This window comes from Nicotiana sylvestris, chromosome 2 (genome assembly GCF_000393655.2).
Source record: "Nicotiana sylvestris chromosome 2, ASM39365v2, whole genome shotgun sequence".
Classification (NCBI taxonomy): domain Eukaryota; kingdom Viridiplantae; phylum Streptophyta; class Magnoliopsida; order Solanales; family Solanaceae; genus Nicotiana; species Nicotiana sylvestris.
The window spans coordinates 4,481,050-4,493,056 of record NC_091058.1 but is presented as its reverse complement, the minus strand read 5'-3'; the positions used below and the strand labels follow the sequence as shown (position 1 = coordinate 4,493,056).

Below are 12,007 nucleotides of genomic sequence, written 5' to 3'. Positions count from 1 at the left end.
TTGAATAATTTTGATTCACCTTTAGAAGTCCTATTCTTAAAGTATATAGTGTTCAATACCAAAGATTAACTATATTTTCAGAGTTCCAATTCGAAACTACAAATAAAAAATTGAGGGATACCTACCATATTCAACAATCTCTGTTGTATACCCTGTTTTGCCGAGCTACAAAAATTAGTTTATTTTAAGAAGTACTTTTTTTAAGCAGTTTGTGTTTGATTAATTTATTTGAAAGCACTTTTGAGCAGCAATATAGTGTTTGGTCAAGCTTTTAAAAACTGCTTCTAAGTGTATTTTTCTCAAAAGTGATTCCGGAGAGAAGCTATTTTTTTTTTGCTTCTCCAAAAGTGCTTCCGCTTCTTTTTTTTATTCCAAAAGCTTGGCCAAACATTTTAACTTTGAAAAAAAATATTTTTTTTGAAAAAAAAATATGCTTCTATAATTGGAGAAGCTTGGCCAAACATGCTAGTAATCCCTATCACTTTTCAAAAGTTAAATAAATAAACGGAAAAATAAGAGAGAAACTCTACCAAATATGTAGGCGTCGATATTAGATTTTTTCTCTTTTATTTATTTGGCCAACCACCTACTTTTAGTTTTGTTTCTTGATTTCCCGTCTCTTCAATTTCCATTTTTAAACAAACTGTCATTAATAACTTTTCAAGTTCGTTAAAGCCAACCCTTCAAGCGATTTTTTCCCCTTTTTCTTCATGGAGAAAATAATTGTTTGTCCAAAAACGTGCTGGAATATTTCAAAGTGTTAGGTCTTTGTGAGTATTGACAAACAGAGGCGGATCCAAAATTTATAGTGTATGGGTTCAACTTTAAGATTTTTAATATTGAATCTATTATACTTTTAAAGTTATGAGTTCGGATCTACTATTTGTTTCAACTTTAGTAAATTTTTACACATAAATTTATACTCCGCATAAAAAACTATGGGTTCAATTGAACCCGGCTCTTTTACCTTGCATCCGCCCCTGTTGACAAAATCAACTTAATATACACAACCAGGGATTATTTTCGATGTTTGAAAATTTAAAAAATCTTGATAGAAAGTACTACCATATTGGTAGGACCTTATATAATGTGAATCTAAATTAGTTAATTCCCCAACAAAAATACTAGATATTGGGTCGAAAACTATAAAAACTTAAGAGCCCGTTTGGCTATGAAATTTTTTCACTTTTTTTTGAATATTTTTCACCCTTTTTCGAAAATAATGTTTAGCCATACAATTTTCAATTTTCACTTGATGAATTTTGAAATTTTTCGAAAATTTGAAAAACTCATGTTTTTCAAAATTTCCACTCAGATCACTCGCAAAAATTCAAAAACAACACAAAATTATATTCATGCCCAAATACAACTCTAATTTTTAAATACTATTTTACTTAAAAAAAATTCATTTTTTCCCGCGATTTTATAATTCTTATGTCCCAACGCCCACTTAAATATACATACATGTGGTTATTTTGGTTTGAGTCTTCATTGCCCTCTTTGTCACCAACTCTTCAATCTTCAATGCTAGCACTTTTTATTTATTTTTTATATATTTATTCCAAAAAGAAAAAAAATAGGGGGGGGGGGGGGAGAGGGGGACGATAAGTGCTCAAGTGCAAGCTAAAGCTACTTTAGAGGTAGGGGACACTTGATAGCCCCCTTTTCCTTCTAGTAGTATTATTTAAAGTTGTCAATTTTCTCTCTTGAAGTTTCCGATCCTAAAATTTGTGGTCCACAATTACAGAAGCAACCAAAATTTACCCAAATTTTATGTCATTTCACATTCACATATTTCAACATCTGAGTTATTAGTCCATAACATACACTAAAATGACAACGTTACTTTATTTGTTGTACTCACGTCACGTAATGTCAAAAAATTATCAGTCGAGCCGTCGATTAGTTTAAGTAAAGTTGGGTAAAATGTGTGAATTGAATATAACTTTATCGCTTAATTTGGGTTTAATTCATCTTAAAGCTATAATAATATGATTTTTCTAAGATTAATCAAAATCTCACACTTCTATTTAGACAATTAGACGTCTGATATACAAGTTTCTACCAAGCTAAAATTATATTATAGTATTGCCTATATGAGTTTTTCGCTTTTACTGTCTTTTGTCCTTAGCATTGATTTGGAAAAATTATAAGTCTTTTAATATAACATTCCTCAATATGATTTTACGCCTAGCTAGCAGATAATTTACCCATAGATAGAAGAAGCTACTAATCCTTATATTTAAAAGAACAATGTTTTACTTAGGGGTGTTCATGATTCGGTTTGGATCGATTTTTCCTTAAAAAGAAATCAAATTAAGTAAGTCGATTTTTCAAATATTAGAACCAAATCACACCAATTAAGTCGGTTTTTTATCATTCGGTTTATGTCGGTTTTTTGTTTTTTCGGTTATTTATCGGGTTTTTTCTTAAATATGAGACATACACCACCAAACACATATTCCGTCGACTACATTTTCAACATAACACTATCAAATCAATTGCCTTTTGAGAAATCTATCATTTACCAAGATATATTGATGATAATTGAATGAATAATTTAAGGACTCAATTAAAAATAGATTAGTTTTAACATAAAATGAATTCTTATACTTAGCAAAAGAAAACTACCAATCAAACTACAATATAAAGGCAATTAAAGGTGCAAATGATTAACATATACAATAATATATAATAATAATAATAATAATAATAATAATAATAATAATAATAAATTTGAAATAGCTACTTTTATAGTCGATTTGGTTCGGATTTTTTCCGATTATTTTTTGATTAAAACCAAAACCAAACCAAATTTGATCGGTTTTTAAAATTCAAAATAAAAAATAAATCAAACCAAAAAGTATCGATTTTTTGATCGATATAGTTTGATTTTCGGTTTGGTTCGATTTTTCGGGTTGGTATGAACGCCCCTAAGACTTTTACTTCATTCAATTTTTTCCCCATAAAGAAGTGTAGTGTCATGAACATTGAGATTCTTTTGGTACTATTTCATTTTAGAAAAGAAAAAGAAAAAAAAACTAAGGTGGTTGGAAGTTTGAATATATTGTATTTTGTACATATTGGCCCGACAAAAACCGATCACTTCTGTTATCTCTTTGCTTTGTCCCTCCCCATTGTCTATTTTTTCTGTACATTGTTCTTTCCTATGGGTCTCTCTTTGTTTTTACTTTTACTTTTTCTCAAGTTTAGCACATTCTTTCTTGTAACTGTTACCATTCGAGCCAACTCTCTGTCTCTGTTGGTTACTGAATCACTGGTCCATTTATCAAATGTTTTTTTTTTCATGCATCCTTGATTCAAAATTACTAACTGCACTAATTAAATTCGTACATTGTATGCCCACTAAAAACTCTCTATATTATTACAAATATAGTCGGCCAGATTTATTGTTTACTTTTTCTAGTTAGTGTTCATAAATTATATATAGTCATACACATATTATATATCTATCGACTATTTTTAGTTTAAAAAATTAAATTGACCGTCATTTCGATTAATTTTTTTAATTACTACAGTTTGAATTTGAAATTTAAGTAAAAAGATTCTCATTTGCTAATTTTAGTATGAGGACTGGAACTCGAAATATTTAATTAAAACAGAGAGAGTTAGATTTTACTACTTCCTCTGGTTCATAATAAGTGACCAATTTACTTTGGGCACACTCATTAAGGAAATTTTAAATTCTAGACGAAAATAGTTAGTGCGATTAAACTACCTTTCATTAAATGTTGCATCATGTTATAATAACACTCATCTTCTCAAATATGAGGAGTAAATGATTTTTAGGATATATACATACAGGTAATTTTAGAAAAATAAATTAAATTTTTTCTTGATTATATAAATAAATACTTATTTTGGACCAAAATAAAAAAATAAATTGATAAGTTATTATGGACCGAAAGGAGTATTTCATTAACCGAAATCTTTAATTAAGAGGACTTAACATTTACTATTCCATTAAAACGCTTGTGGTGCAAATAAACCGTTGCTTTCAATGGGGAGTGCTATATGTCAGAATATCAGCTAAGTTGGTGGCCTGCAGTCAATACATTCATTCACTGACAAAAACTCACTCCCCTTACCCCCACCCCCACCCCCACCCCCCACCCCAAAACTCAGTTGCCTCTGTAGCTTACGTGTTACTGGTGAATTTCATACCCACCCCACCCACTCAAAATATTCCACTACTCCATTACCAGAACCTCCAGCCAAGAAACAAAACCTCACACATTTCTTGTTTTAGTGCATCTGCACGTATATATTTGGGTTCTTGTCATATAAAGTTGAAAATTTTCTATTCCATAATTTTGTTTTAGGTATGTGATAATGCCCTTTCTTACAGGGATTAGTGTCATTATTTAAGGTGAACCAAAAGGTGTGCTCCTATATTTTTGTCATCATTTTTCTATTTAACAAAAAACAGCTTAGCTCCAATTTCCACCAACCTTTTTTTTTCATCTTTGTTTTTTCCTCATGGTGTTTTGTGTCTGTCCCTTAAATGTTCTTTCCTGTGGGTCGCTCAATTTCTCAGTCCACTCATAAGGCCAAAGCTTTATAATTCTTGGATTTTTGTTGCAATATCTTCAACTAAAGGCAGTGCTGCTCAACCACTAGCCATTTCAAGATTTTGCCAAGTATGAGCTTTTTTTCAAGTTCTTGATTAGTCTAGTAATGGATATTGAAAGTTGGGGTCGTGAAAATCCAATAAAGGTTAGATTTTTGGCAATATTATGTTACCCATGTTTGAAAAAATTGAGCTTTTGAGTCATTTTTGATATTCCAATTTTGTTGCAGAAAGAATCTTGGAGGACAGTTTTAGCCTTAGCTTATCAGAGTTTAGGTGTGGTGTATGGAGATTTGAGTACTTCACCTTTATATGTATACAAGAGCACATTTGCAGAGGATATTCATCATTCAGAGTCTAATGAGGAGATATTTGGAGTTTTATCATTTGTGTTTTGGACATTAACTCTTATTCCATTGCTTAAATATGTGTTCATAGTATTACGAGCTGATGATAATGGTGAAGGTGGGACTTTTGCTTTGTATTCCTTATTGTGCCGTCATGCCCGTGTTAGTACTTTGCCTAATGGTCAATTGGCTGATGAGGATTTATATGAGTACAAGAATGATAGAAAATTGTCAGCTGATAGGATTGGAATGAGCTTGAAATCAACTCTTGAGAAACACAGATTTTTGAAGAAAATTTTGCTCATTTTAGCTTTGATTGGGACTTGTATGGTTATTGGTGATGGAGTCCTTACCCCTGCAATCTCAGGTATTTTCTACGCGGAGCATATATGTAAAAATTACTGAAGTTTCAATATATATCAAGTTCTGAATCCGTGTTATAAAGGTTGAACTCATTGAATTTAGTTTCTGAATCCGCCTTTGTGTATGATCCGTGTTAGACTTGGTTTATCTGCCAGATTGGAGATGTTGTGATGCTGATAAATTAATCCTTTCCTATTTTATTTAATTTATGGTGCATTGAATCTGCAGTATTCTCTGCTGTCTCTGGACTTGAACTTTCAATGGCAAAGCATCATCACCAATGTGAGTCCAAATTTTTTTGGCAGATTTATTGTTCCCTTATGGCCCCTTGCCCGTACCCCTTTGTTGAATAAGATGAGGAATCAAAAGTTATATCTATTTTATTTTACAGCTTTATTCCATTATGTTAATAGATTTTCATCCTTGTTATGCCAAAGAATAATAATAGATGATATTCTGATACCCTAGCCGGCTGATCAATGAAAAGAACCAGTGAGTGTTTATGGCCGAGGCGAGAAGATACAACAACAACATACCGTATAATCCTACGGGTGGGAAATGGGGAAGATAATAATTTGAAATAGTTTCATAATGAACTGTTGGGGTAGATAGAGATCAGTTCCTTATGGCTGATCTCAAGTGATTATCTTTAGTTTTTCTTGATTTCTCTAACTTATTATATTTTGATTTATGCCTACTTTATTCAGATGTGTTTGGGCTAGATGTAACAAGACTTGAGTATTTAATATAATAAGTTGGTTCACTTTTCTGGAAACTTTTTCTAATGGTCGTGCAATTTGTGACATGGAGAGGTTACCAATATTTAATGAAGATGCATTATTGTGGGTCCCTTAATACTAAATTAAGACAAAATGTATATGGTAATCAAAGTCATATCAACATCAATAAAGAAATAAAGTTAGGTGCTTTCTCCATAGACCACATTGATGTTATCCTAATTTTTAAAGTGAGGTTTCAACTTTAGAAACATAGTTTTTTTATTTCGTAAAGCAGAGGTGGTGGATAATGTTTTAACTTACTGGAAATTATGAATAAAATGGTTATTCTGTTGAAATAGAAAGGAAGAAAATATGGCACTAGTATGAATGTCTCTTGGAGCTCCTTAAAGACAAGTGCCCTCTCTGTTTGTTCTTGTATCACGAAGCATATCTGAGATATAATATATAATGTGAGAAAATAAGAAAATATATTGGGAGAATGCATTAGACAAGTTTTCTTACACCTGTGAGCTTTTAGAGATAGTTTATCCAATATATACATTATACTTTCGTCTGACTTCTGGTTTGGATAATTTATCCAATCTACCATTCTGACATTCTAACACAGGAAAAGATTTTTTTTGATGACCGAGAAAATTCTCTCTGGTCCAACCTATAGGACCAACCATAGCCTTCGAAACTCGGGGATAATGTGCCCGCCCCTATACCTTTCTCCATTTAAATACCAGGCTAAGTTCACATGCACAAGGCTTGAATCAAGTCCATCAACCTTTATTGATACAATTAACCATTGTGGATTATGATAATGAATGTCCTCTAGAAAATATTTACCTAAATGATTGAGTATATCCCTTTGACAGCATAATGTTAACCAATCTATGGAATTGTTTGGAAAATAAGCTAAGAAATCTTAATATTCATATAAATATTGCCTATGGCTCGTAAGTTGAAAAGTTTACTCGAAGATGGACTCATACCCATAACTTATGGATTTCTGTATTGGAAGTAGTCTGAGAATGTGGTTCAAACCAGACATATAATTTCCAGAATAGTTCCATTCAATTGTATGGATGAAATTCCAACTTTCTGTCATACTACATCCTTCTGAGGTTACTTATATTCCTCTATGATAGTTAAATGATTTACAGAAAATCAATAGTCCATGAGCGAACCAAAGGTGAAAAGTCTGCCTGTTTCCTTGCCTTTAATAATTTACTTGCGAAGTGAAACAGCAGGTAGTTCTCTGTAATATCTGATACAATTGTGATGTTTTCTTAACTTGTTCGGAGTTTACATGATTTTTCTGGTTAACTTTTGAAATTATGCAAGTCAGAAGCTAACTTATTTTGTTTCTATAATTGCTGAATTCTAGTTTTGCCTGTTAAGATGATGTCATTAGTTAGTATTGTCCTCATATCATATTAACACGAGATCCTTATTTTTTTGTTGAAACAAGAAACAACAACTGTGGAACTAATGAATAATGTGCTGAATTATTTCTTTACCCTGCAGATGTAGAAGTTCCAGTTGCTTGTGTGATACTTGTGTTCTTATTTTTTCTCCAGCACTATGGGACACATCGAATAGGATTTCTATTTGCACCTATTGTGATTACATGGCTTTTTTGCATTAGTGCAATTGGGCTGTACAACATCTTCCACTGGAACCCTCATGTTTATCAAGCATTATCTCCATACTACATGTACAAATTCTTAAAGAAGACCCAAAGAGGAGGATGGATGTCCCTGGGTGGGATTTTATTATGTATAACAGGTACGGCATTCCTTTATGTGAAATTTGTTCTCTTGATATTTTTGGTGGGAATTTGACATTTCTTGGCATATGACCTATTCTTTTAACAGTGGATGGGCCTTCTTTCTTCCTAGTTAATTTTATACTCTCTTTGCTTGTCCAACTTTCAGGTTCAGAAGCTATGTTTGCTGATCTTGGACACTTTTCCCAGCTGTCTATTCAGGTAAATAACTCAAGTAATTTTGTTATGCAACTCTTGAAGCTTATTATTGTAAGACTAACTTTTCAGATAGAGACTGTTCAATCAAGCATGTAACTGGTATTTACTAGGTTAAATGAACACAATGAATTAGCATTCAGCTGTGACTTAAAGTTACTACTCTTAATTATTTGACCCATCTTTCATATTACTCCTTCTGTCCTCGTATGTTTGGCACTCTTTCCCTTTTGCCCATTCCAGAAATATTGGCACTGAATGGTTTTGTATCAGTTTCTTGAACTTGTGTTAAATACTGCAATGAGGAGCATTGATAGACAAACTGGTGCACAACATTTAATTTATTGCAAGGTGACTGAGGAATTAGCAAAACTTGAATAGATGTATGCTAGGTAGTCATACCTGCAAATCTCTGCTCTCCTAATCTAAGTCGGATAACATCTAGATGCTTTTGATCACTTCAAATTTTCCAAAATTTCCTTGGACTGACTCACTCATGTTCTCAAGTCTTTCCAGCTTTACTTTCTCGAAAAAGATTGGTCAAATCTAGTCATCTTAGCTTAGTAAGCTGCCTCGGCATGCTTGAGAGCAGTATCCTGAGATGAACTATGCTTCATATGAGAGCTGTCAAATGTGTACCACACATTTTGTAAGATACTGAGCTAATGTGTGTTGGAGTGTTTATTGTCAAACTGAGATTATCTGCAGATGTTTTGTTCAATGTGAATAAAGTTCCTTGTAGAGGTACGGAGTTAAAATGCTTTACGTTGGCAACTGCAAATTCAACCAAGTCCCAATAAGAGCTGCTTCTCTGCAGATAGCTTTTACGTTTGTTGTTTACCCATCATTAATTCTTGCTTATATGGGACAAGCTGCGTATCTTTCCAAGCATCATGTTATCCAAGGTGATTACCACATCGGGTTCTATGTATCAGTACCTGGTAAGTACTTTGCTCCTCTCTTCGCTACATTCTCTCTTTTTTTCTTTCCTTTTTCTCTTCGTGCATTTGAATGCAGCATGTATATCTAGTTTAAACATTTCAACTAATTTATATGTTCATCATTGTCCCAGAAAAACTGCGGTATCCTGTTCTGGCTATTGCTATACTTGCTGCAGTGGTTGGAAGCCAGGCCATCATCACTGGGACGTTTTCTATAATCAAGCAATGTTCTGCTTTGGGTTGCTTCCCAAGGGTCAAAATAGTACATACATCGTCCAAAATCCATGGCCAGATTTACATTCCAGAGATAAACTGGACGTTGATGTTGCTATGCTTGGCAGTTACTATTGGCTTCCGTGACACGAAACACATAAGCAACGCATCAGGTATCATTAACAGCCAAATAATATGCATTGTCCATGAAGTCACTAAAGGATTCTGAGTCTGTTATATAAAAGCCTGATTAAGTTTCACGTTTTATTACATATTCCTCCTTTTCTTTTCTGATTGGAACATAACTCTCTTTTAACACATCAGTGGGTAGAATAGAAAATTCATTTTTCCTGATATTTTCTGATCTCAAATTGATCTTGGTAGTTTATTATAATAATATAACCTCTTGATTAGTTATACTTTACTATTAATAGGGAAAAATGCAAGGATAAGTTGCAAGCCACATAATGTAAAAAGACGATCTTCCAAATGTGCACGTGTTATTTCTGATACTGAGAGGAAGTTAATTAACTCTCAACCTCATAGAAAATGTTATAGACAGACTACAATTGAACTTTAGGTGTACCAAAATAAATATTCACCAGATAATCGCAACTTGCAGTTATCATTTTGTGCATCAGGCAATTGAACAGTTTTAAATGTAAACTGAATTTATTGAAATTCCCTCGATCTTAGCCAAAAGGCTGAGAAAGTGTAGGACTAAATTTTGTTTGAAATCACTACGCGTATTTGTTACAGTGCAACCTTTTTCTCTTGCAGGTCTGGCAGTTATAACTGTTATGCTGGTCACTACGTGCTTTATGTCTCTAGTCATTGTCCTCTGCTGGCACAAAAACGTGTTACTTGCCATTTGCTTTATATTCTTCTTTGGTTCCATTGAAGCCCTCTACTTTTCAGCTTCCCTAATCAAGTTCCTCGAAGGGGCCTGGGTACCGATTGTTCTCTCTTTGATATTTCTAGTCGTCATGTACAGTTGGCATTATGGCACCCTGAAAAAGTACGAGTTTGATGTTGAAAACAAAATTCCCATCAACTGGCTGCTCACCTTGAGTCCCAACCTGGGTATTACACGGGTCCGTGGCATTGGCCTCATCCACACCGAGCTTGTTTCAGGAATTCCAGCAATTTTCTCACATTTCGTCACCAACCTACCTGCTTTCCACCAGGTTCTTGTTTTCCTTTGTGTCAAGTCCGTACCAGTACCTCACGTGAGACCTGAAGAAAGGTTCTTGGTGGGAAGAATTGGACCAAAAGAGTACCGCGTCTACAGATGTATAGCACGATATGGTTATCGAGATATTCACATGGACGACGTAGAGTTTGAAAAAGATCTAGTTTGTAGCATAGCTGAATTCATCCGCTCAGAGGGACCAGCACAGAGTTTTGAAGCTGCTGAAGGTATAGACGACAACGAGAAACTGACAGTTATTGGAACAACTTCAACACATGTTGATGGAGTAACAATGTGCGAGGACATAGACACTAAAGATACAGAAATGATTGAGATCAGTTCCCCAGAAGTACCAAGAAAGAGAGTGAGATTTCTGGTGCCAGAGAGTCCACAAATGGATTTAAGCGTTCGTGCAGAGTTGCAAGAACTGATGGAAGCGCGGGAAGCAGGCATGGCGTTTATCCTTGGACATTGTTATGTAAGAGCAAAGAGAGGTTCAAGTTTGATAAAAAAACTGGTGGTTGACATAGGATATGACTTTTTGAGAAGGAATTGTCGCGGGCCAACATATGCATTGAGCTTCCCTCGTGCTTCAACTTTGGAGGTTGGAATGATTTACCATGTATAATTTGTTCTTTCCTTTTCTATTTAAAGGATAGAACTGTAGCATATGCTTTTTTTTCTTCATTCTTACTTTTGTATTTCAAATGTGAAAACTGTAAATGTTGTGCTGGTACATGAATTTTGCTTTGTACAATGCAATACCACGAAAAAGTATACTGAATACTGAGCTTAGAGCTGCATGTATTGAATAAAGAGCTGAAAATATGAGGTTAACAATTTGTCTACTGTCTTGCTTATACAACTACATTTATCAGGTACACATATACTCTGTGAAAGATGATTACTTTTCGCGTTGTGTATTAAAACATGTATACGCTAGTTTAGGAGACTTACGGATGTAGTAAAACATGTATACGCTAGTTTCAGCTTGTTTGGATAGTTGTTATGTATCGTTTTATAATGTATCGTCGTATAGTACAACTTGTTTGGATGGTTGTATTGTTATTTTAAATACAATGCTTGTTTGATTTGTTACTTAAATTTTGTTGTATCATATTGTTAAATCCGTCGCTACGTAACGATAAAAAGTACCACTTTATGGAATGAGATTTGGTGTGATCGCGTCGTTATCTAATTTTTTTCTCTCATCTTGCCCTTACTTATTATTAAATAAATCTATTTTATCACCTTACTTTTTATTTTATTTTATAATATTACAAGTTTATTTTTCATATATTATTGGTGCATGACATCATGGAACAACAACAAACAAGACAATCTATCCAAACATTGTATACATCAAAACGATACAGTATAAATAGTACAAGACTTACAGGTTTTTTCTTTACACAAGCGTATTTACAACAACAACAACTTGTATCCAGGGGTGGCCCGACGAATTTTGTGGCCTAAAGCCAAAATTTATGAGGGACCTTAACTTTTTAATTTTTTTTAAATTGATTTGAAGTCTATTTTTTTTTTAGTATTTTTTAGATACATAGTTATTTAATTTTCTTAGTATTTCTCAATTGACAATATAAGGAATCCACTTAACCTTTCTTGTGATATTGTTGTTCTTATATAAGAT

At 33.4% G+C, this 12,007-nt stretch overlaps 1 protein-coding gene across 2 annotated transcripts; it reads left to right on the top strand.

Moving 5' to 3' along the window:
- The first annotated feature begins 4,154 nt into the window (after positions 1-4,154).
- Positions 4,155-11,204, top strand: LOC104213868 (potassium transporter 8-like). Of its 2 annotated transcripts, none has more exons than XM_070167627.1 (8): positions 4,155-4,737; positions 4,822-5,305; positions 5,530-5,583; positions 7,554-7,814; positions 7,964-8,016; positions 8,753-8,951; positions 9,083-9,337; positions 9,945-11,204. In XM_070167627.1, the coding sequence occupies exons 1-8, from the start codon at positions 4,699-4,701 to the stop codon at positions 10,982-10,984; spliced, it is 2,385 nt and encodes a 794-aa protein (XP_070023728.1). In that variant the 5' UTR covers positions 4,155-4,698; the 3' UTR covers positions 10,985-11,204. The 2 variants fall into 2 exon arrangements, with proteins under 2 accessions (XP_070023728.1, XP_009761726.2); XM_009763424.2 differs by having other exon boundaries at positions 4,157-4,737; positions 8,828-8,951.
- Positions 11,205-12,007: the final 803 nt, after the last annotated feature.

Coding starts and splice junctions, on each gene's coding strand:
- LOC104213868 (XM_070167627.1), top strand. CDS start 4,699: ATGGATATTGAAAGTTGGGGTCGTGAAAATCCAATAAAG. Junction 8,017..8,752: donor TTTCCCAGCTGTCTATTCAG/GTAAATAACTCA, acceptor AGTTCCTTGTAG/AGGTACGGAGTTAAAATGCT. Junction 8,952..9,082: donor GTTCTATGTATCAGTACCTG/GTAAGTACTTTG, acceptor TCATTGTCCCAG/AAAAACTGCGGTATCCTGTT.